Here is a 26,240-nt window from a genome sequence, read left to right as displayed (position 1 = left end):
TAGATGACAGATTAATAAGAGAATCGAACCAATTAAAGTTTATATATATATATATATATATATATATATATATATATATATATTTTTTTTTTTTTTTTTTATAATTTATTCAATTTGGACCGTTCCGGTTCGTCGGGTTGGTTATTTGCGGACCAAACTTTACTTTGCGGCCGGGGAAAAAGCGCGGGAAAACGTCTTGATTGTGTCTTCCCTCCGTTCCCAATCTTCTAATCACGCTAGTAGCAGTTTTTCCCAAACTCTCGTAACCTTCATTCAAAAGCGCCAACGCCAAATCCTTCGATCTCGTTGGGGGCAACGATGAGCGGGGATGGTCGACGACGTGACCGGAGAGATACCAGAGCACCGAAAAAGCGGAAGCTAAACCGCAACCCCGAGGACGAACTCGAAGCTAAATTAGGGTTCGATCTGTTTTCAGAGGGTGAAAAGCGGCTCGGATGGCTACTCACTCTTGCATCGGTAAGCACATTACTATTGCATTTCGCTAGCACTGATTAAGTATGAATTGAAGCGTTATTACATAGCAAAGCTGAAGAATGATTGAATTGCAATTGTCTCAGTCGAGTTTTCGGGTTCCTATTTACAATATACAGTCTCAACTAGTTGGTTTGCTTTAATAGATCATTATTGTTAGCCTATTCATGATTTTCCATACTTTTGCAGTCATCTGTTCAGGATGAAAACAGTTACAAAGAATACAGTTGTGTCGATCTTTACTTTGTTACACAGGTATTTTTTTTTTTTGGTAAAGATTGCTTAAGTTAAAAGTTATTTTTGCTCCAAAGAGTGACCTGGTTTAAGGAATAGTTTACTGATTGGATCCTGGTTGCAGGATGGCTCTTCATTCAAGTCAAAACTCAGATTTCGGCCTTACTTCTATGTAGCTACAAAGGTAGGCGAGAACATTCTTGTATGTCATATGTGGGGCTATGGAGTACGTTTTGATCTAAACCTGTTCATTGCCGTTGTGGATATATTTTGATTCAGTGTTTATTTTTTAGTAACCATCATGATGTTGTGTTAATTATGATTATATAATTTAATTTAATAGGATAAAATGGAGATGGATGTTGAAGCATACCTGAGAAGACGTTACGAAGGTCAGATTGCTGATATTGAAATTATAGACAAAGAAGACCTGGATCTTGTAAGCAAATTATACATGTCTTATATGCTTCACTTTGTCTGGTACACCACAAACATCTTTTAAAATACGACATTCAGCACCAGTAATATTTTTAATTGGAAGTCAAGTGAATGTGGTTCGTCTTGATATAGTCTGCATTAGTTTCTTGCAATTGTTTGTGGATTTGACAATGCCTATCTGCAAGTTAAATCTGAGGTTGCATTTTCTTTAAAATTTCATGCTTTGATTCAAATGGGTTGTGATTGCTTTCTTTATACTTATAAATGGACTCTGACGCTTTCTTGATTTTTGACAGAAAAATCATTTATCAGGATTAAGAAAATCTTATTTAAAGCTTTCATTTGATACTGTACAACAATTGATGGATGTGAAGAGAGACCTGATGCCTTCTGTTGAAAGAAATAAGGCTAAGTCTGATACTGCAGAAGCCTTTGTATCCATGTCAACAGAAAGAAGGTAGATCAATTTTCACATCTTAGTTCACATTCGCATATTACTTCCTTTATGCAATGGCATATATTTTCATCTTGGATAATTTTAGTTAAACCTTTCTTTTACCTGATCTTGTTGCTTATCAGAGAACATAGACCTCAGGACTTTCTAGATTGCTTGACTGATCTTCGAGAATATGATGTTCCTTATCATGTTCGCTTTGCCATTGACAATGGTACTTTTTGAATTTTTTTTGCTTTTAATATTTAGTCTGTTATCCTGTTGTCCATTGCTATGCTATTGTCTATTTATCATGACACTTGCAAAAACATATTACCTAGATATACGGTGTGGCCAGTGGTATGATGTTGGAGTGTCCAATAACGGGGTTAAACTTGAAAAGAGGACAGATCTTCTGCAGCGTGCTGAAGTTCGAGTTTGTGCATTTGACATTGAGACCACAAAACTTCCATTAAAGTTTCCTGATGCTGACTATGATTTAGTTATGATGATTTCATACATGGTAGATGGTCAGGGGTATTTAATCATAAATAGGGAGGTAAACTTCATAATTTTGTTTTTCACTCTTACTATTTTTAATTCAGAGGAAACCACCAACATCTCATCAAAAGAGACTTATTATTAGTATTCTCGTTATCAATATCTTCTGATTTCTTCCTCTTTCTTTTAAAGATGGTTCATTTTATTCAGATTGTTTATCTGCAAGAGATTATATTTCCCAAACAACCCAAATTTTGTGTCTACAGAGGATGATTGATTTGCATTAAAGTATTGAATATAATGTTGCAACTTCATTTGTAATTTTAGATATGCAACTAGAGATTACATAATTTTTTCAATGGCAAATTAGGTAGAAATTGGAATATAATAAATTATTCAGCTCTTATGCATGAAATGTTGTTGTTAACTGATTCAGGAATTGCACCATGAGAAACTATAATGTACGGCATTAGTCATTGTCATGGGCTGATAACTTTAAATAACTTATTTGCTTTATCTATAGTGTGTCGGGGATGATATAGAAGATATAGAGTACACTCCAAAACCAGAGTTTGAAGGGTGTTTTAAAGTGACAAATGTTCAAAATGAGGTAAGGGTACTTCTGAATCCATAAGCAATAAGTATATAGTATGTGTTATCTTTTTTCGTTGTTGAAAATCTGTTCCAGTGTGTGGTTTTCTTTATTTGTAATGATTAGTCTAATTTGTTGACATTTGAGTTTTTTTTTTCAGATTGAGCTTCTTAGATTGTGGTTCTCTCATATGCAAGAGGTGAAACCTGGTATCTACGTGACGTATAATGGTGATTTTTTTGATTGGCCATTCCTGGAACGAAGGGCAACCCATCTTGGGTTGAAAATGAGTGATGTATGTTAACTTTTTGTTAGCATTCTGTGCAATTCTCCATCTCATTATGTTGGATGCATATCTATTTTCTATTAAACCCTTTGAATTTGTAGAATGTCAACTGTTAGCATAGTATTTGAACTTGAATTAGACTATGTTATGTCACAGTTTTGGGACAAATCATGTTTGTTATCTGGTTTCCCTTTTTATTGTTATCGTGAAAGTGTCAAACCAAATAGTTTTCTTTTAAGTTTGTTTAGTTGGCATTCTTTTTCCTTCTATTTTCATCACTGTTATTTAATCATTCAGGAATTGGGGTTCAAATGCGACACAAACCAAGGGGAATGTCGTGCTAAATATGCTTGCCATTTGGATTGTTTTGCTTGGGTTAAACGTGATAGTTATCTCCCTCAGGGGAGCCAAGGCTTGAAGGTACAAAGTTTGACCTCGATTTCTCAGCTGTTTGCATAATTCAATTTATTAATCATTAACATGATAAAAACTATGTATTGGAGAACTTATGTTTCATATTGTTAAGTATTGTTCTAACTTCTCGTTCGTGAGCCAGATAAAACATACTTTTGAAATAATTTGTGTTTACTCTGAGACAGTTCAAAATTACAATTCTCAGTTTGCATGATTAGGAACCTATGATGCACAGATATGATTCATGTCTTGGATAAAACACATATCTGATAAGCAAATACGCTTATTTTGGAATATGCATATTGAAAAATATATATATTTTTTAAAAAACAATAAATTTTTGATTGCTATTATGTGAATCCAAATTAAAATCACTGTATTAAATGTCAAAATAAAAAATTTATAAATTATTGTCTCCACAAAAGTATTATTGCTTTATAGATTAGATACTTCATTGATAACTATTTGTAAAGTATCCTAAAGTATTAGATGTAGATACGTGTCAGACATGGATACTAATAGCTAGGAACTAAAATCCTTATGTTGGTGCACTGTTACTACCTTTTGAAGATCCGTGGACAATCTAGTTGGAACCTATGAAGCACTTATGAAGCCAAACGCTCTTTGTATAGAATGTGTTGCTGTTTCTGTGTTATGAGATAAAATAAATTTTATGGCTTCTCATTGGTGCATGGTTTATAACTGATTTAGTGGAAACTTCTTGCCCAATATTCTGAGGATTGGAGAGCTTTTATTTTCTTTTCATTTTTGCTGTCTTTGGCTTTGTAATAGAGGGTTTATATTCGTTCTTCCAATTTGTACCCTGTATCTTCTGTATCTTACTATATTCATCTTCCTAGCTAAAAGGTGCTCCATCGTCAGCCAAAGTGTTCATTCAGTCCTATATCTAACTGTTCAGCACCTCCACATGCAATTTTGCACCAATAAACAAAATTTCGGTGTAAATAAATTGTTTTATAATTATTTGTTGTGAAATGAATTGTTCTCTAGAGATTAGCAGGGGTATGAGAAATATAAGAAACATCTGATGATACTGTCTTTGAATATTTAGAGTGTCTAAGATTATATATAAGGATTTATTCTTTTATATTTTGAGTTTTTTTTTTTCAATTAGAAACTTTATAACTGTTAGGATATTTTTATAGATCTGATTCAAAGGCATATTATATCATATATAAAAGGAATAAAATCTCCTATAACTATTTTTGTAATTAACTTATATAAAATGGACTCTATTGTTTACTTCATACACAGTTTTAGTCCAATGTCTCACAATTATAGCCAACTAACCAAATCAGTAACAGCTAATTGATAACCACCTACTATACTAATTGCAACAGTTTTTTATTTGATGCAAAGTAGTTGTACGCTCATACTTAACAATTTCTTTTTCAGTGTGACACTGAATTATCAAGCTGGAAATGTACCATATATTTTCAACCACAATAGAATTGTAAACATTTTTATCCTGGCACCCTGTAACTGCAGGAGGATGAGCTGTGTGCACGAAGGCAACTAATATTTGCTCAACAAGCTATCCACTTAACCATGCATAATTTATTTACTATATTGGGAAAATCATTTTAGAATTTTATACTTATTAGTTTTGAAAAAGAACTTTATTTTTATATTAAATTGAACAGTTTCCTTGCATGTTATAATAAGTAAAGCAGGAATAAGTTCTCAGCTCATAAATTTTTAATTAACCAAATTTGTCCTTTTCATTCTTTGTTTTCTTTAGGCTGTTACAAAAGCAAAGTTGGGATATGATCCAGTGGAGGTGCATCCTGAAGACATGGTTCGATTTGCAAAGGAAAAGCCTCAGGTATGATTCATTTGAATTGATGTCTTTATTTTTTATTAAATTGGTTTGATATGATGTATTGGGTATGAATCATAGTAGTAAAATTATTTGAACGCCTTTTTTGTCTTGTTAGCTTAATTGTTATGATTGTGCAAAAAATAAGTGTTCATTTTGATTGCCACTGCTATTCTTCGCTAAAATGGACATTTTTATTTTCCTAATAAAATGGGATACAATTGTTTGAGTGACATTGCTATGGTAATTTGAAGGAGTTGGCCTTTTACTTTATGCTTATATTTTGTGTAAAACAAATGTCTCCTAATTTGTCGGTGTTTTGGGTTCTACTTATGGAAAATATGTAACTTCTTAGGTTTTGGCTTTGGACCTAAATCTATCCAAAAGTTAGCTCATGGGTGGGGTTTGGCTCTCAACTTATGTACATTATCTTGGCATTGTCCCTAGTTGATAACTTAATCTCACAAAATCAACTAGTGATACGTGGGTTTCTCCACATGTATACATTGTTTTGGCTAAGTGAAATTTGTGTTTCCCCCCAATTACAACCCCCTAAAGTTAAGTCATAGGTTGGCCCTCCACTTATATACGGTACTGGTACCAGCTTTAGTCAATGTGTGATTTGAGTTTTTCCCAATACTCCTCTCACACTTAGAACTATTAGGCTTGGTGCACATATAATATGATAAGTGACCCATTAATGGATGTTGTTAGAAGTCCCACGTCGACTAGAGATAAGACCAATTTATAGTGTATAAGTGGGTGCAAACCTCACCTTAAAAGCCAGTTTTGTGGGGTTGAGTTAGGCTTAAAGTTCATTTCTTAACATGGTATCAAAGCCAGGTTAGAGCCTATCCTAGAGAGATTTGTGTGGACATATTCACATTGACTAGAGATAAGGCCAATTTATAGTATATAAGTGGGTGTAAACCTCACCTTATAAGCTGATTTTGTGGGGTTGAGTTAGACTTAAAGTTCACTTCTTAACATGATATTAGAGTCAGGTTAGAGCCTATCCTAGAGAGATTTGTGTGGACATATGGTTCCACCCGCTATCGGGCCACTATCGGACCACCCACTAATGTCTAGTTTCACGCTCGAGATGTATATACCTCGTCGTGAGGGGGATGTGTTGGAAGTTCCACATCGACTAGAGATAAGACCAATTTATAGTATATAAGTGCGTGCAAATCTCACCTTACAAGCCGGTTTTTTGGGTTGTGTTAGGTTTAAAGTCCACTTCTTAACATGGTATCAGAGCTTGGTTAGAGCCTATCCTAGCGAGATTTGTGTGGATATAATGTTCCATCCGCTATCGGGCCACTATCGGACCACCCATTAATGTCTAGTCTCACGCTCAAGATGTATATACCTCGGCGTGAGGGAGGTGTGTTGGAAGTCCTTCATTGACTAGAGATAAGGCCAATTTATAATATATAAATAGATGCAAATCTCACTTTACAAGCTGGTTTTTAGGATTGAGTTAGGCTTAAAGTACACTTCTTAACAGATGTAGACTCCGAGATCATCTTACGTTGTGGGTTTGACCCTAACATGACCCCAAAGCTAGTTCATAGGGTGAAAATTGCCCCTTTCTTATTTGCACTAATTTATGCCTTTTTTCTTCTTCTCAGGATTAGGGAGTATGTTCTACTTTGACATTGGAAAATCTGAAAAGTTATGCATCCAGGTCATGAGACATCTTAATCATATTTTTTTAAATGTTTTTGCAGATGATGGCCTCCTATTCTGTTTCTGATGCAGTGGCAACTTATTACTTATATAAAACTTATGTTCATCCCTTTATATTCTCTCTTGCAACCATTATACCTATGCCACCCGACGAGGTTTTGCGCAAAGGTAGTGGAACCCTATGTGAAATGTTGCTTATGGTGCAGGTGGGCTCTTACTATTCATGGTGGAATTCTCTGCTTAAATTTTTTCATTTAACGTCCTCTACTTTCAGTTTAATTGTTTTGGCATCTTTTACAGGCATACAAGGCCAATGTTATATGCCCTAACAAACACCAGTCTGATCCAGAGAAGTTTTATAATAATCATCTTCTTGAGAGTGAGACATACATTGGTGGTCATGTGGAATGTCTTGAAAGTGGTGTATTCAGATCTGACATCCCATCTAGTTTTACATTAGAGCCATCTGCTTTTCAGGTTTGTTGTTTCTATCTTAAATTACTTTACTGGTGACTAGCTCTCCTTTTTATTATAATCACGTCATACAATCTTTTTACAATTTTCATATGTTTACTTATTATTTCTTCCAATTATAGTTATTTTCTTTGCAAAATAAGGAAATCTCTTGCGTGTATGCCCAAGGGGGTGCACCACTGGAACAGACATGAAAACCATAATTCTACTAGTTTATATTTTATTAACTCTATTATGATATTGTTTATCTTTCTTAAAATATGTTTGACTAACCATAGAGTGGCATGGTTCCAGCAACTTATCAACAACCTTGATCGAGATCTACAGTATGCTATAACAGTGGAGGGCAAGATGGATTTGGAATCTGTTTCTAATTATGACGAAGTAAGAAATGCAATCATGGAAAAGGTACTGATTCTGATTTTTGTCTGATCAAATTTTCATGTATTTACTTGTGTATTATAATCATGTGTAAAGCTGTAATTTAATTGTTTGGTTTTACGATTTTAAGATCATTATTTTCTATTCATATGTCATTACATGGACTAAGATATGCACATTTGTTTATTGTGATCTAAACTGCTGAAAATTTCAATACCCTTGAATAAGAGATGACCACTTCTCATTGTGCATGCAGCTTGTAAAATTACGAGATGTGCCAACACGTGAAGAATGTCCCCTCATTTATCACCTGGATGTAGCTGCTATGTATCCAAACATAATTTTAACAAACCGACTTCAGGTATGATGATATTTGTAATTTATATTCCTGCACTTTAGCAGGATATGCATGTTGGTAGAAATAAACACTATCCACCAGAAGTGAGAGTGTATTTTGATTAAAAAAACGGCAAAATGCCCCAGCCAAGGAAGAAAATCCTTTGGACCCAAGCTATGAGCTGAAAAGAAAGAAAGATACACATGATCCCTATCAACATAAAGCTTTCCCTTATTTCTCAGATTCTCATTCTCATACTGTAACTTTTCCTTCACGTTTTACTCTTTTCCTCACCCATTTCACACCCCTTCTCCTAATTTCAATTGGACCTTATTTAGGCCTTTGTGAACACAATGACCTTCCTTGGTTGGCATGGGTCTAACCCTGGTATTCGAGTTTTATTAATTGAAAATAAGTCTTTACTTCTATAAAGTGCAGAATTTAATTATCAAAGCAGACAAAATAAGATAATTTGTTTATCTGTTTGAATTCTTCTGTTCCTGCATTACACTATGTTACATGACTAATTTGAATATTTACTTGTTAAAATATCCCTAGTGCTCTCCTATTTTCCTTAGATGGTTTTTCAAAATAATGTTAATAAAACTAGTAAAATATGAGGATGACTACAATATGTAGTTTGAGGCATATTAAATGTGAAGATGACATTTATGTAGTCTCGGGCATATATTAAAATACTCAGCTGGTGGCATGGAGTTGTTCTGGTCTTACACACTTGTGATTATTGTTGATAGAGGCAATGCATCTCACCACATTATCACAACAATTTCTGCTCTTTTTATGGTAAACTTTTAGTGTGGATAAGCATTTGATGTAAAATGCTAGGAGCTAAGGATATCGTTGTTGTTTTCTGCTTCAATTTTCCACTAAGATTGTCATCCTGAATTTTGAAATTCTGATAATACGAACCTCCCATTCTTCTCATTCATAATTGCAGCCACCATCAATTGTTACCGATGAAGTCTGCACTGCATGTGATTTTAATCGTCCTGGAAAGACTTGCCTACGTAAGCTTGAGTGGGTTTGGCGTGGAGAAACATTCATTGCAAAGAAAAGGTGTAATTTTTTTTTTTTTCACTTAATGTTTCCTGTTCTGCAGATCTTTTGAGGAAATTTTTAGAAAATTAATAAACTACTGACTATAACTTTTATTTGAAATCCTTCAGTGACTACTATGCTTTAAAGACACAAATAGAATCAGAGTTTGTTGATGATTCTGAGAACAACAAATCCTTACCCCGCTATTCTGAGAAGAGGTCATCAAAATCCTTTCTTGACCTTCCCAAGTCAGAGCAAATATCAAGATTGAAAGATCGTTTAAAGAAATACTGCCAGAAGGTTATGGCTGTTTCATTGAACATGTTTGATTGAATAATGCATGATTACTAAATCTTGATGGATTCCACAGGCATATAAGCGGGTACTTGACAAACCTGTTACTGAAATTCGTGAAGCAGGAATCTGCATGCGGGAAAATCCATTTTATGTTGACACTGTTCGCAGGTGAGTAAATATCATTGAAGATTAATTTTGAATGGTAAAGTTAACCTTTGCATATGTAGTTAGAGGCAGAAAGTAATTATTATCTCCTTAGATGTTCATAAGCTGAGGAACATATAAGTTATACAGTCCATAGATACAGTGTGTCCTAACCTTAGAATTTCGTTAAATTTCTACTGCACTTTTTTCTTTTGTTGCTTGCCGTGTACTAAGCCCTTATTTTGTGCTATCTTATTTAAGTTTCCGGGATAGAAGATATGAATATAAAGGTCTCAATAAGGTTTGGAAGGGAAAATTGTCAGAGGCCAAGGCTAGTGGAAATTCTATGAAGATCCAAGAAGCACAGGTATAAAAGATATTTGTAACTTGTAGGTTCTTCAACAAGTTATTCATTTACTATGAGCAATACTCGATTATGACAGGATTTAATTATAATTATTTCATGCATCAGGATATGGTTGTGCTTTATGATTCATTGCAACTTGCTCACAAGTGTATACTTAATTCCTTTTATGGATATGTCATGCGCAAGTAAGTAAATGGAACTTCGTATTTTCCTGAAGTTTCATTGGAGTTCATTTAGTTACGTTTCCTACTTTTTCCTCCCGAATCATCCCTTGCGTTGATGTTTATCTTACAGGGGTGCAAGATGGTATTCCATGGAAATGGCTGGAGTAGTGACATATACTGGTGCAAAAATAATTCAGAATGCCCGCTTGCTAGTAGAAAAAATAGGAAAACCACTTGAACTAGATACAGATGGTATTTGGTGTGCACTACCTGGATCTTTTCCGGAAAATTTCACTTTTAAAACAAAGTATGCTCTATTCATATATAATTACACTACATATTTTGAAATTTTAGTTTATTGTTTTTCTTTTAGTTGCTTAACACGGGCTATTCTAAGACAATCATTGTTTAATTTGTTCATAGAATGAAGAATTTTAGGAAATTGCTGACTTCCAATATTAAGGGACATTTATTTGGGTGCCTAATTTTTAATAAGGATGATTGGATGTTCTTGTATCATTCCTCATGCCTTCAGTGTAGTTTGAGGTGTTAGCTGTAGCCAATATATTGCTTTCAACTTTTTTACCCTGTCTTTCTTCCAAATTGTCACTTTCTCTATTTAATTATCAATAATTTTGAGTGCTCTTGATATAAATGTAGTAATAATTATAATATTTAATGGATTTCAGAGACCCAAAGAAGAAGTTCACAATATCATACCCTTGTGTTATGCTTAATGTTGATGTGGCAATAAATAATACAAATGATCAATATCAGGTCAGCTTGTTTTATCAGTAAATGATTTATTTAATTCACAATTTGATGGAGACTCTTCTGACTCAGTGTTTTGCAGTTAGTGCAGTTTCTTTGCTATTGGTTGTTATTAATTCATTCTTTCAATTTTCTGACAGACACTCACAGATCCAATCAGGAAAACTTATACAACTCATAGTGAATGCTCTATTGAATTTGAGGTGGATGGGCCATACAAGGTAAAATGTAGGGATATTTTATGATTTACATGATTTCCCGAGTTTTACTATTGATTTATTAGTGATAGACTAAAGTAGCAACTATAAGCAGGGGACAATTCTCACTTTATGAGTAGATTTTATAGTGTTGGCTTAAGCATAAAACCCAAATTATATGATGATATCTGAGTTTATTGTAGATCTATTATTGGGCCACCCATCCCATTGTTTCCACACAAAACCAAATTGTGCTGGGCGTTGTATCGGGAAAAATTCAAGTCTTTATATTGACTTGAGATAATTCTAACATAGTGTTGGGAGGCAGCCCTTAGGTTCCAAACCAATTTTAAGGGGTTAAGGCATGCTTAAATTCAAAGTCTAAGATTTACTATATGTAAATTGCTTACATGGCTTTGATTTGGTGTAGGCAATGATCCTTCCTGCTTCAAAGGAAGAAGGAATTTTGATTAAGAAGCGATATGCTGTTTTTAATGATGACGGAACCCTTGCAGAGCTTAAAGGTTTTGAGATCAAGCGCAGAGGTGAACTGAAGCTAATCAAAGTTTTCCAGGTATGTTGATAAAGAATTGTGATCATCATCTTCAATTGCAATGCCATACAATATTCTCCCTGATGCCTGTTCATGGGAATGATAAACCTGTCAATGTTTTTAATACAAGGCTGATGATAAGTGAAGATTTTAACATCTGTGGAACTAAAACTGATCAAAGTGGATGAATTAATGTTTATAAGGAATGGCTGATTCTTTTCACAAAAATTGGTAACTATATTATACTTTCTAATTTGCGGAAATAGTACCCCCAAACTTAGTGGGTAATCTATTTTGTGGATTGGCTCATCTAACAGATTTGATGAAATTATCTTTGTGTATTTTCCTTAATGCGTTGCCATCACATTTTAAAAATAAAAACATTTTGTTCAATGTTGAGGTTCTTTTTTATGGCTGTTCTTTTCTCAATTTTTTCTAATGTGAAACACTTTTCTTGTCACAGGCTGAACTTTTTGACAAGTTTCTCCATGGTTCATCATTAGAAGAATGCTATTCAGCTGTTGCTTCGGTGGCAAACCGCTGGCTTGATCTTCTTGATGTATGCTGGTTAATTTGTAGTTCCTTAAACAATTTAATGATTATTAAGAGTGATAGAAACCAACTGGTATAGAAATTGTATTAAATTACTCTCACGAGATCTGGTCTATAATTTACCAGATTACACTGAACACAATAGAACACAAACTGAAATAGAACAACACTTGGGACAGTATGCATCTTCCAAGTTACCGAGAGCTTGGTCTCTCGCATTCCAAATTTTCTCTCCAGTCTAATATGCCTTTTTCCCTCCCTTTCTCTATTTTTCTACTGTTCTGATAACAGCCTAAAAGCAGTTATGCTTGGCCCTAATTAAATATAGAAAACTGTCAAACTGAACACAGAACTGTCAAAAACTATTACAATAACTATCCTATTTACTATAGATCCTGCAGACTCTTTATTTCTAGTTTCTCCTTTTATAGTGCTTACTTATAAGAGGTCTAACAATACCCCCCCAAAAAGAGTCGTTGTCCTCAAGGTCAAAAGAAGGAAAGTGGTGCATAATGGTCTACATGGATTCCCAGGTGGCTTCAAATTCTGGCAGATCTGTCCACTGAATTAGCACTTCTGCAGTCCCATTGGGGGAATTGCGCATGTTTTCACCGCAGCCGGGGTGACCAGTAATTCTAGTTCTTGTGATAACATTGGAGGTAGAGTTTGTGGCCTTGTGGAGGGCGAAAGAGCCCTCTTTGATAGAGAGACATGAAATACCGGATGAATCTTACTCTTTGACGGAAGAGCTAATTGAAAAGCAACTGCTCCAATTCTGTTGTGATCTGGTAAGGATTGTTATTAGATGTTCGAGTTGGTCGACTCCAACTACTTCCAGTAATGCTCCCTCTCTCAGCCAATCGATTCTTCTCATCGACCTGTTGTGCACAATCCATTAAATCAGCCAAACTCTCTATTGGGTAGAGTTTAAGTTCTACTTTAATTAATTCATTAAGCCCATTCAAAAATATGCCTTGCAAGTACACTGGTTCTATTCTTTAACGAACCAGCATAGAGTTCAAACTTCTCCCGATATTCCTCCACTGAGCCTATTTGCTTTTAGACTCAACCATTCAAAAGGATTTTCAACCATGGTGTGTTGGAAGCATCTAATAACTGCTGCCCTAAAATCCTCCCAAGTTGGTTGGTGCTCTGAAAACTCCTACCATTGATGCCAAGTCAGCGCCTTCCCTTCACTGCATGTAATTTATCCTCTCGTGCCATCCCTTTTAAGTCAAAATATCGCTCTACTCGGGTTTATCCATCCATATGCATCCTCACCACCAAAAGTTGGTATCTCTAACTTCCTCCACCTACCCACTTTGTATCATCCACGTGTATGGCTCCGGTGTATGGCTCCGTTGCATGCCACCTGCACGAAATGGTTGGCCGCCATCACTGTTCTCTTCCTCTTGTCTCACTAATTTCATGTATAGATGCCTTCACTTCGTTTAACTGTTCAGAAATTTTTGCCATTGTTACCTGCATTGCCAACAAGCCTTCCAACCCCCTGTCCAATGCTTCCACCCTTGCTTCCATGCTTTGTGTTGTCACCGTGAGGGTCCCTTGGAACGTACAACTCTGATACCAGTTGATGTCACAAGATCTGGTCTATAATTTACCAGATTGCACAAAACACAGCAAAACACAAATTGAAATAGAACAACACTTATGACAGGATGCATCTTCCAAGTTACCGAGCTTGGTCTCTCCCTTCTCAGATTTTCTCTCCAATCTAATATGCCTTTTTCCCTCCCTTTCTCTATTTTCTCCTGTTCTGATAACTGCCTAAAAGCAGTTATGCTTGGCCCTAATAAAATATGGAAAACTGTCAAACTGAACACAAAACTGTCAAAAACTATTACAATAACTGTCCTATTTATTTCTGGTTTCTCCTCTTATAGTTCTTACTTATAAGAGGTCTAACAGAGAGTTCATATATGTTTGGTTCAAATTAGTTTTATGATATTGATGCTCATGACTAGGTACAACTTTTTTGCTTCCTTATTTTATCAAATCTTTGTCATACAGAACCAGGGAAAGGATATCGCAGACAGTGAGTTGCTTGATTATATATCAGAATCAAGTACCATGAGCAAATCTTTAGCTGATTATGGTGAGCAGAAGTCTTGTGCTGTTACCACTGCTAAACGTCTAGCTGACTTTCTTGGAGATACAATGGTCAAAGATAAAGGTCTTCGATGTCAGTACATAGTTGCAAGTGAACCAAAGGTATGGTCCATGTTTGATACAGAAAATTTGTGAATCGCAAATATATATTTTCCTTTTTTCATCTACCTACAATCATCACAACTTCTTTATTTCCTAGTTACTTTTATTTTAAAAGGTTATTGCCTTTGCAGGGCACACCAGTTAGTGAGCGTGCTATTCCTGTGGCAATATTTGAAACTGATGCTGGTAACTTTTTTACTTTCTTAATTCAGACAAAACAAAATGATTGTATTTCATATTCTAAATAGGTGTATGCTTAATGTATGCAGAGGTAATGAAGTTCTATGTCCGAAAATGGTGCAAAGTTTCATTGGAAGTTGCCATTCGTTCAATAATTGATTGGTCCTATTACAAGCAGCGGCTTAGTTCTGCAATTCAAAAGATTGTCACTATTCCTGCTGCAATGCAAAAGGTTTATTGAATTCTTTTGTCCGGATTTGAAATAATCCATTCTTGTTTGCTCTCTTTTCTAAAGGAGTTTAATGCCTGCAGGTTTCAAACCCTGTCCCTAGGGTAGCTCATCCTGATTGGTTGCACAAAAAAGTTCGGGAGAAGGAGGACAAATTTCGCCAACGGAAAATAGTTGATGCCTTTAAACCAATGAACAAGAACGAGCACTTGAAAAAGCATAATGACTCAAATCGTGTCTCTTTTGAGATGGATGATGAGATTCTTAATGAGTTAGAGGACTTTGGAAACAAGGGTAGGAGTTCTACTTACGGACCTAGACCAATTATAAGGCATTATGAAGCTAATAATGAACAAAATTCAAGGAAGCTCAGTGATCAACAAGATTTAGAGCAAGAGCATAGTAAAGATAATAGCAGCAAGAAAAATCTACTTTCACCACCACAACAAGATGAAACGTATGAAAATATAGACAGAAATGTAGATTATCAGGGATGGCTTCAAGTAAAGAAGCGAATGTGGAAAAATATTCTGGAAAGAAGAAAGAAGCAAAGGTAAAGTGCTCACTTTCATGCATTGGTATTAGGAACTCTTTGGTGTGGTTTCTTCCCATTAAGAGCAAGACCCAAAAGATAGTCTTGGGTTGTTTGAAAGAGCTAAAACAATGTATTAAACCTACATCCTTTGGATCTTCTGCTGATACTTTTCTTTTCTGCATTATGCATGTAATTTTATTGGTAGACACCGTTAACATGATAACTAATAGAGCTAGATCATACAAAAGCTCAAAAGGGGGAATTTAGCATTGCTATGTTCTTGTATATTATGAAATTGGTTTTTTTCAGAATTTGTATGACCCAAGCCTTTAGTGTGACATCTTGAGATGTTAGTACTTACTAAACTATTCCTGGCTTAAATGAAAACGAAATTGAAACTTAAGAGAATTAAAATGGACAGTATCATTGTTGTTGTTTTCAATCAGAATCAGAGTTTCACCTTGGTGGATTCCATTAAATGTCATTGTGTATTATTGAGATGATACTCTAAATTTGATTGGAGCGTAACACCCATTGAACTGTATATAAGTTGTCCAAATAGAATAGGATATCCACAAATATCTACAGTTTTCTTTAACTGGGCCACTGTAACATGTGAAGGACCAATCATGAATAATGTGTTAGGATCAATTGTAATGTATGTGACTTGAGTTCTATATTTATTACCAAAAAAAGACGAGTCCTACATTGGAAGAATGTTGTTTTATGGGGCATTTGACTCTTACTACAATGGCTGGCTTTCATGGTGTGGTAACTATCGTTGAAGCTTTTTCCCTGTTTTGAAGTTTATAATGTAAGTTTATATCATTGTTTGACTCACTTTACTATTAACTGACCAACCGGAGATATAAGATTGGCTTAATGGTAAAGTTAGAAGGAAGGTGGGAGAGGTTGTGGTTCTACTCCCCCACTAACACTTGGGAGATATAAGGTTGATTTGATAGGTTTGGAAGGAAGGGTCGTAGAGGTTGTTGGTTCGACTTCCTCCACTAGCAAATACTAACAACTAAACATTGTTGATAAAAAAAACTATTAACTGACCAACCATCCTTTAAGCCATACATTTGATTGTTGGAACAAAACCCGACTAAAGAAGAGATTTTTGTTTCCCAGATTGGAGAAATCAAAGATATCTAATCGCATGAATGGTGTTTCTGAACAAATAAATGGTAAGAGGAATCTAGGAAGAAGTCATGTCAGTTCATATCTTAAAAGGCTTGAGGTAGACTTAACGAAGTGTCATTGGCAGGTATGGTTAACTTTTTGCAAGTAGTCAATTTTCTTAATGACTGGTATGATTTTTAAAATTTCTTATCCAATTTTGTGGTTCAGATAATACAATTAGTTCCCAGTTCACTGATAGGCCAATTTGTTGCTTGGGTTGTTGTTGATGGGAGTATGCATAAGATTCCTGTTTCTGTTCCTAGAGTCTTTTACCTCAATTCAAGATCTCCAATTACTGAAGAATTTATGGGTAAACGTGTTAACAAGAATCTTCCTCATGGAAGGCTGAATTATAACTTATATGAGGTAGTTGGTGTTATTGCTTCTATTTTTTTCAGGTTTAGTAGATTTTGTTAACTTTTTCATTGAAATGTATCATTATTACGTTGAAAATTTTGCAGGTCTCAATTAGTGAAATTCAATATGGGGAAGTGAGCAAAAAACTTGCAACTCTTCTAGCGGATCCTGATATTGAGGTCAGCATACGGACTAATCATCTTGTATGTGTGTGTTTGTATATGTAGTATGAGTGAGGATCATGTTATTACATTCAATAATTGTATATATTAAAGTTTAATAATCCAATCTTTGAATGTTATTGCATAGATTAACTTAATTTTTATAAAATTTTAACTTATAAATTTTGAAAATATAAGCAAATGTCTACATAAGATGATCTAGATATAGATGCCCAATTTATTGAAAATTTGGTAGCATAAGCGTTGAGATCATATCAATGTAATCAATGGTTATATTATTGGAATTTAACACATACAAAAAGTTATTGAATGGAGTAACAATTTGTTGTTCACCCAATATTTTGTTGTTAATTTGATGTACAGTAAATTCTTGTATTTTACTAGTTGGTAGTTTGACTTCAATATATACGAAGTTGTCTTTATCTTTTACCCAGGGTTAAAGGTAGTTTTTTCAGTGTTGAACACTTGTATGTGCCATCTATTTGCAAGAGTATGGTTGGCCTCATTAAAATATAGTTCTACTAGATTCTTTTTTCTTCCGAGCAAGGCATTGAATATGCACTATTCATTCAAAATATTTTCCTGGCTTGTAGTGTCTTTCATTTTGATTAGCAAATTACTAGACTGGCTCATGATAAAGTCGAACTTTTCAACATTGACTGATAAAAGTTGTGATATGAACTGTGGTTTTTTTATTATAAACTTGGGTTATATGAATTTGGCAATGTGCGAAAGGTCTATTTGTGTTCCAAATTTGCAGGACCTTTTATATGGTATAAAATGGGAGTTCTCTCAAATCTGAATCATTTTTTACAACCCCCCGTATAATTCTTGGATTTATGTTACTAAGTTACAATGAAGAGCTTAAATTGTATTATGAATATTATATTCATAGTGTAAAATATATATGATCAGCGTAGTTACATTGAATTTAATGGACAATTTTATATCAGGGAATATATGAAACAAAGGTGCCACTGGAGTTTAATGCATTAATCCAGCTTGGTTGCGTATGTAAGGTGGATAAAACTGCCAATAAACGTAGTCTGCATGAACCATGGAATTTGAGTGAATTGCACATGAAGACTACGACAGAATGTGTTTATCTTGAACAGTCTTTATCCTTCTTTTATTTGTACCACAGGTAAGTGGAGGCTCCTTATTTACAGAGATTATTTTCTTCATTCATTTATGTTAAAAACATATAGTTGTATTTGCTTTGAAACTTCATGTTATTTTTTTTGTTTTTCTTCCAATATATTTAAAGCTTTAGTTTCATATTTAATACTCCTTTATGAATTTCAGCATCTCTGAGGGACGGGCTATATATGTTGGATATTTTCCTGCATCAAAAGCAATAACTGTTGTGGTGGTTAATCCCTATCAAAACAAAGATTTATTACCGACTTTTCTTGAACGACAATTTCATGATGCTTGCCAGGCTTTGTCTATTGACCCACCTCCGAGGAATGACATTAATTTTAAGGTAAGTCTACTACATTTTTCTGATTGTTTACTTTGTAGTATCACTTAAAAACTAATCTGTATCAAGTTTGAATATAATTATGTCCTGTATACAGGTGGACTATGTCGCCCATGTCAAGGATGCTGAAACAGTGATGCAAAGAGCAATAAATAGTCACAGGTTATCTATTCTATCTTGGTTTACTATAACTCTCTTTGAACGTTTCAGAAATACATTTATTTAAGTCTCTCATAATTTCTCTCTTCACCTTAATTATCATTCTAATGTCTCTTAAATTTCAATATGCTGTTATTGGAGAAGTAGAACTTTTTTAGGGACGTGTAGAGTAGAGGAATTAAACATAATGTAATTGGAGATGAAAGGTAGACTTCGAAAAAAAATATCTAATGCTTCATGGATTTTATAAAATGATTTTTCTGTAAGTAAAATTTTTAGAATTTTACCTATAACAAAGAGCAGAGGACTTTTCTCTTAGAGTATGAAGTTCTTAAAATGTGAAGAAGAACATGGGGGAGTTTTCTCATACAATTTCTTTTAGGGTGGGTTTGTTGCCTGTAGTGTAACATGAGTGAAACAAGATTTTGAATATTGAGTAATGTAGATAAGGTAGTAGCACTTGAGTTTATATTATAATATAAATAAGGTTTGTTCTGTCTGAATCTGATTTTAACCGATAAATTCCATATGACTATCATGTATGGGTAAGTTGATTTTTTGTCTTATGTGGAAATGTTACATTAATTAATGTTCAAAATGAGATTGCGAGTGATAGCAGATTTAAATTTTGACAATGCTAATATTTATGGTCCTTAAAGATTGAGGCTTTCCAGTTATTTATTTTATGAAATTCGACAAGCTCTGAAATTTTAAAATGCCATATTCTGTTTACATTTTTTGGACTGAGTTATTTTGCACTTCTCTCAATCTTAGTCACGGAAGGGAAAATCATGTGCCTATGGTTGCTGTCATTGAATGCCCTAATGTTCAATTAGTAAAATTGGGCATCCGTGCTCTAGATGATTTTCCATGCCTGAGTGTTCCTTACAATGCACGTGATAGTCAGTACCAGGTAAAAATGTTTGAAACAAGTAGTCCTTTTCAAGCATATCTGTAACTAGACCTTTTTTTTTAATAATATATGTAATTTTGTCATTGTTTAGATTCTTGGATGGCAACAAACTGCTGGTAAAGTTGGAATGCAACGTTGTGCTGCATCAGTCCGATGGTTAAATGAAAGAATTGCTCTCTCAAGATATGCCCATGTAAGTACTTCAATCTTTAGAAACATAACTGGGGGGAGATTATAAAAAAATAGATAAAAATATTTGTTTGTAAAAGAAATTTATAGTTTAGGAAAAGGAAAATTCAATTAACAAAAGTGGTTATTTAAGACAAGTAAAAACATTCGTAGCTCTCTTTATATGCCATTAATTGTTCCTGCAGGGGAAATACTTTTTAGTTGAGAAGTTATATTTTTTAATTTGTATGACATTTTGTTTTCTTGTGCATGTCCTTTGCAGGTACCCCTGGGGAACTTTGAACTTGACTGGCTCATATTTATGGCAGATATCTTCTTTTCAAGGGCGTTGCGTGATAATCAACAGGTTTTAATTTTAATTTGATTGAAGTTATTGTAATATCGTATTTAGAAAGTGAATTTATGTCTGACTTAATCCTACAAAATTGACTTGTTGGGTATATTATGTCATCTCAATCGATTTGCTATCTAACTAGTCAAAAATATCTTATCTCATGTTTGAGATGGTTCTCAATGTGAGAGAATATGTTGGATATCCCAAATTGATTAAAACTATGGTCAACTTATACTAAATGAGTGGATGCAAATCTTCCCTTGTTAGTTTTGTGATTGAGTAAGATATAAATCCACTTTCTAAGACTTAACAAAAAGAAAATTTATTGCTCTTTCTTTTGTTTTTGATGTTTTACATCTTGTGTCCTCACATGAACAAAATAGTTTTATCTTTTGTGTGTTCAAATGTGGGTTTGTAATTATTTAGAGGACAGGGTTGAACATTTTGTAATTCATTATATAGTTCCTAAAATGATAATTCATGAAGGAGATTTCCATTTGTACAGGTGCTTTGGATATCTGATGATGGCCTTCCAGATTTAGGTGGGATTAATGGCGAACAGAACTTTTTTGTTGATGAGGTATGCCACGGAGTTATTTTGGTTCTTTATTATCCCAATTTTTTGCAGACCCTAATGTTTTCCACTTATAAATTTTGAAAAAATGATTATTATTATTGTTATTGAGAATAAAAATGATTTCTGTATTCTTATGAAAGCTGCAGTTATTGTACTGTACTCAGCCACTCTGATTTTTATTGTACTGTACTCAACCACTCTGATGTTAATTTATTCTTTTACAAATATTAAGCAGTAACAACCTTTTATAACATGACTGCCATGATTAACTTGTTCTTTCATAACAGATGTTATCTGTTGGGAACTCTCCCAGATTTAGTAACAAATTTATGATGAACTAATTCACCACTCTGACATACATGATAAGATTTTAAACTGTGGGTTCCAATGGTTTTTGAATAAATACTAAAGTGTGCCACTATTGTCACCGGTGAATAATTTTCCCTCATTATTTGTTATTATTTGATGATTTAAAATGCTTATATTTGATTGCTCAACTTGACGGCTGTGCTATTTGAAAATAGGTCCAACAACCTGTTCTTACATATCCTGGAGCTTATAGAAACGTAACTGTGGAGTTAAAGGTTCAATGATCTAAAGTTACTTTCCCCATATTGAATGAGAATTAAAAGTTAATGATGATTTTATTTTTATTTATTAATTAATTTGTATGCAGATACACCACCTGGCTGTAAATGCTCTACTCAAGTACAGCCTAGTTAATGAAATGGAAGGAGGCACTCTATTAGGATTTGGTCACGAACATGATTCTGGAGCATTTTCTATGAATGATCAGAATGGTTTTGATGAGTCTACCTCTTGTGCACATGCCTTTCGAGTCCTTAAGCAGTTGATCCAGCGTTGCCTAGCAGATGCAGTGACATCAGGAAATGTTTATGCTGATTCAATTTTGCAGCATCTGTACAGATGGCTTTGCAGGTTTTTACTACATTCTTTACCCGTTGTTAAACAACCACACAAATGGGCTTATGGGTCCACACTACCTGACATATTAACAGTCCTATTATTTTTTTTGTCTAATTAATTCCTGTTCTGCTTTCCACATTGCAGCCCTAAATCAAAACTTCATGATCCAGCTCTCCATCAGCTACTCCACAAGGTAAACAATTTACATTAAAAGAAGCTCTATAGTGAGTGAAATTAGGGGTGTTTAAAAGCGAGCCATCCTAATTGGAAAACAGAAATTCGAACTGAAGAACTGCCCACTCTGAAACCAAATTCATTGAATTGTATTTAGTTTTTTTGTTCTCCCTCCAGACCACTCAGTTTGGTTTAGTTGGCGGTGTGGGATTGAAAACCAAACCAAATTGCCTAGTGCATTCTATTTATTATTTCCATGTTATTTTTATTTTTTTAAATGTAAGTAAATTTCATTTATTATTGAGTTGTTCATTAAATTTGAATACGGTTTAATTTATATAGTATTTAGATCTTTGCATTTATCAATTAAAATTATTCTAAGTGCTATTTCTGTCAGAAATCTAGTTTTTATTGTTGCAGCTGACTTTTTCATTAATGTAGTATAGAATTATTTGACTTTTCATCATGGTTATCTTGTTTTGTATTTTTTACTGTAATTATGAAATGTTTGACAACAACTAATATGTAATGTGTTGCTTTAAATTCGTTCAATGGTAATGCTTTTAAGTTAAATGCTTGTTCAAAAAATAAAATGTTGCAAAATTGTTTTGAAATTGCAAAAACTGAACCAACTCAAACTGCAATAGTTTGGTTCGGATTGCATAATTAATTTCAACCGAACCAAACTGCACCACACATGTTTTTTATTGGTTCAGATGATTTTTTCTTTTGCTGGAAACTGAACCAAATTGTATTGGGAACACTGCTAAATGTAATTAAATTCATTTTTTTATTTTTCCCTTATCATAATAGAGTATGTGCTTTCCTACCTCTAAATTGGGTTTTTCTTTTCCAGGCTTTTGTGCCTTTATTAGTTCATTTCATTGTGATTTAAATATCTAGACTAAATTCTTTTAATTGAATGTCACTAATGTCTATTGATTGCATTGATATTTTTAGGTCATGCAAAAGGTCTTTGCATTATTGTTGGCAGAGTTCCGCAAGTTAGGTGCTACAATTGTATTTGCAAACTTCACGAAGATTATTATAGACACAGGGAAATATGATTTGTCTAGAGCCAAAGCTTACTGTGACAGTTTGCTAAGAACTATACAATCTAGGTCAGTATTGCAAAAGCCATAAATTAATTTTCTTTTATTATATAATTGTTTCGCTATCTTTGGATAATTTAAATGAATTGCATAAAGTTGTGATGAAAGAATAACTCAGTTGAGTCTTTTTCCTTTTCTTTTAAATTCAACTTAATTGACATTAGAGTGATGCTTCTTGTTTTATGTAACCATGTATTACTTATTTTTGTAGGGATTTATTTGAATGGATTGAGCTTGAACCATTACAGTTCTGGTGCTCGTTGCTATTCATGGATCAGGTATTGTCATGATTTTTTGTTGTTCGTTGTTTAGACCTCACTGTTTTAATTACACTCGCAAGGTATTTTTTTCTTCAAATTATTTCTGAAGCAATTTTGAATGGCCTGGATTGCTTAGCACCTAAGAATAATAATTAATTAATACAGGTCTGCCACTCATTTGATAATTATAATTCTTAATGGTTGGTTAGAAAAATAATAATATAATTGAACTTTGGATGTTTACAAAGGCACGGGACATAAAAAATTTCTTATAATTAGTGAGAAAGTATTTGAGATAAGGTTGGGTTGTCTGTATGTGAAATAGCATCTTTGCGGGAGAGGTTTTGATTCTGATGCCAAAATGAGTACTGAGTTTCTTCACTGATTCTGATAGAGGAAAAGGGAAATATGCTTGATTGATGAAGCTGGTATATGATTTGGTAATGGTGTGATCGTAGTTGTCAACCAAATATTACAAATCCCTAGCAGTCCTTGGTTCCAGTTGGGTTATACTTTGTTTGACATCAAATGCATACTGATCGTGACCAAGTGCTTAATGATCTAATTACTAGTTAAGGTCATTAGTTTTTACTGTACAACTTTGAAAAGTTGGTGTATTTTTATTTGTATGTTATTCACTCCAACATAATGTAATCATATATTGTTCTCATTGTGATTTTCTGCGTGCAGTATAACTACGGTGGAATACCAGTAAAATCTGATGAAGCCATGAATGATAAATCCCAAGTAGACATTATATCAAGCTGGAACATTGCTGAATACTTGCCAAAAAAAGTCCAAGTAAGTTACCGTGTAAAAATTTTAGCTCGAATACTGATGTGATGAAGGGAAGGTGTCTTTACATTTGAAGATTAATGTACTGTATTTAAAATCGAATGGCCAGTAATTTAATACAGGAGCTGTTCTGCGTTCTTCATGTCTTTGTTGTTCGTATTATGGCTATCTACAGGACCATTTTGTTTTCATCGTTTCTCAATTCATGTATATTCCCTGGAATTATGCACAAAACCAAGCACAAATCAGGGCCTCATTTAAGGATGGTGACACCTGCACTCCATCAATAAGCATTGGAGCTGCAGCTGCTTTTGAATCAGAAATAACAGAGTATATCAAAGAACAGGTATAACAGCAGAAGTAACTGAAATTGCATGTTTTCTTCTTTCGAAGGATTAGTTTATACTTATTTTGTTTTTGCATAATATTCTATTCCACAGATTAGCTCTTACTTTGCGGACAAACTGCTGGGAATTGTTCACGATATTAGTCTTCATATGAAGGGGGTGAGCAGATCAGAAAACAACCAGAGTATATCACCAGGCCCTGAATTACACAGAGGGGATGCTGCCTTGGAATTTATCAAGCATGTCTGTGCTGTCCTGGCTCTTGACCAAAGTGTGCAGCATGAAGTTTTGGTAATAATTGTTTAAGCAATGCTAGCAAAATTCTTAACAGTTATTCATTTATTTGTTTCATAACATAATAAAGGATGTCTTAAAGAGGGATTTGCTACAATTTTTGTACTTGTTTTCCTTGAATGACTTAATGCTGTCTTATCATCATACTATCGTTAATAATATTATATTTTTGTGGTACTGCTGCTGTATGTTCACACAGAATACTTCTAATATATTTCAGAGGCCATGAGATATTTCCTTCTTAAATGCATATAATTCCATAGCAGATTCATATACTTCCTTGAGTAATTTAGGTTGAATGACTTCTTTCTTCTGCTGTTGATTTTCATCTCTCTACGCTGAGGTGAGCCAAAAAGTAGTTCTGATTGGTTCGTTCACTTGCAGGTGTTGAGAAAGAATTTGCTAAAATATGTTGGTGTTAGAGAGTTTGCTCCCGAAGCCGAGTTTCATGATCCTTGTCATTCATTCGTCTTATCCAACGTCATATGCAGGTAAAAAGTTAACAAGTTTTCATTATATGAGAGCAAAAGATTTCTCACTCGAGGTTGACTATCCCAACAATGTTAACCATGGACGCAGAAAAGGCATTAAGATTCCTGTATTCACATGTTTTAATTTTTGTTTTTTTGGGTGCAGCTATTGTAATGACTGCAGAGATTTGGACTTGTGCCGGGATTTGGCTTTATTAACTGAGGAGTGGCGTTGTGCTGTGCCACAGTGTGGGCAGCCTTATGACCGTGAGGTGATGGAAAATGCTCTTCTTCAGACTGTAAGACAAAGAGAACGACTATACCACCTGCAAGATGTGGTGTGTATCAAGTGCCATCAGGTGAAAGCTGCGCATTTGGCAGAACAATGCGCATGTGCAGGCTCGTTTAGTTGCAAGGAAGATGCAAATGAATTTCGTAGAAAGATGCAGGTTTTCTTTAACATAGCATCTCGTCAGAAATTCCAGCTTCTCCTAGAGTGTACCTCTTGGATTTTAGAACTTAGATAATTTAAATTAGTGCCTAGAATCAGAGTAATTGTATATCAATGTATACAACGGGTCCCTGCAATTGAGATTATTCAACCTTGACACTGCTCAAAGCAATTCTTTTATTCTATTTATCATATCCATGATGTAAATTACGTGTATATGAAATGTTTACCATGATTAATGAAATATTTCTGTTGTCATACAATGCAAGTTCCTAAAACCATAAGCTACTAAATTGATCATCTATTGGGCTTCCAAGAATCTATGATATCTGCTTAAAAAGTTATTAATGATAAGAAGCTGTAGCTAAGATTATAGATAGTTTTCTGTATTATGTCGAGAACGTTCTATAAGGTTTAATGGAAACATTTTGAGATAAACTTTTCAAAAATTAACTCACTTTATCTCAAGATCCTAAATATCCGAAGAAAAATAATTTTTTAAATTCTCTTGGCGAAAATTTGTTTTGCAGTCATTCAAAACCAATGCTTACCAATGCATAAACTAGTGACAATTGAATTTGTAGAATGCTTTTAGTAAAAAGAAAAAACTAAATCTCCCATCTACTGGTTAATGAGA

At 34.1% G+C, this 26,240-nt stretch overlaps 1 protein-coding gene and 1 pseudogene across 1 annotated transcript; one reads left to right on the top strand and one right to left on the bottom strand.

Annotated features, from left to right (window-relative positions):
- Positions 1 to 170: 170 nt before the first annotated feature.
- Positions 171 to 25,866, top strand: LOC124829155 (DNA polymerase epsilon catalytic subunit A-like). The gene is made up of 49 exons (XM_047302624.2): positions 171 to 477; positions 682 to 747; positions 851 to 910; positions 1,070 to 1,165; positions 1,461 to 1,621; positions 1,744 to 1,832; positions 1,939 to 2,156; positions 2,622 to 2,708; positions 2,851 to 2,985; positions 3,274 to 3,396; positions 5,153 to 5,236; positions 6,964 to 7,128; positions 7,223 to 7,399; positions 7,691 to 7,804; positions 8,034 to 8,138; positions 9,073 to 9,191; positions 9,302 to 9,473; positions 9,544 to 9,638; positions 9,876 to 9,981; positions 10,087 to 10,166; positions 10,276 to 10,452; positions 10,835 to 10,922; positions 11,057 to 11,137; positions 11,544 to 11,687; positions 12,130 to 12,225; positions 14,250 to 14,450; positions 14,582 to 14,636; positions 14,720 to 14,862; positions 14,943 to 15,412; positions 16,529 to 16,664; positions 16,748 to 16,945; positions 17,041 to 17,115; positions 18,072 to 18,262; positions 18,424 to 18,604; positions 18,699 to 18,763; positions 19,535 to 19,673; positions 19,765 to 19,866; positions 20,125 to 20,208; positions 20,702 to 20,776; positions 21,298 to 21,357; positions 21,450 to 21,712; positions 21,845 to 21,893; positions 22,835 to 22,995; positions 23,198 to 23,264; positions 23,937 to 24,047; positions 24,217 to 24,387; positions 24,482 to 24,679; positions 25,067 to 25,173; positions 25,319 to 25,866. Exons 1-49 carry the CDS (start codon positions 319 to 321, stop codon positions 25,677 to 25,679), a joined length of 6,660 nt encoding a protein of 2,219 aa, XP_047158580.1. The 5' UTR covers positions 171 to 318; the 3' UTR covers positions 25,680 to 25,866.
- Positions 12,490 to 13,706, bottom strand: LOC148201702 (uncharacterized; annotated as a pseudogene).
- Positions 25,867 to 26,240: the final 374 nt, after the last annotated feature.

This window comes from Vigna umbellata, chromosome 3 (assembly GCF_029865625.1).
Source record: "Vigna umbellata cultivar VRB3 chromosome 3, Vumbellata_1.0, whole genome shotgun sequence".
NCBI lineage: Eukaryota > Viridiplantae > Streptophyta > Magnoliopsida > Fabales > Fabaceae > Vigna > Vigna umbellata.
This window is presented reverse-complemented; position numbering and strand designations above follow the sequence as displayed.

Coding starts and splice junctions, on each gene's coding strand:
- LOC124829155 (XM_047302624.2), top strand. CDS start 319: ATGAGCGGGGATGGTCGACGACGTGACCGGAGAGATACCAGAGCACCG. Junction 2,157..2,621: donor ATTTAATCATAAATAGGGAG/GTAAACTTCATA, acceptor CTTTATCTATAG/TGTGTCGGGGATGATATAGA. Junction 12,226..14,249: donor GCTGGCTTGATCTTCTTGAT/GTATGCTGGTTA, acceptor TTTGTCATACAG/AACCAGGGAAAGGATATCGC.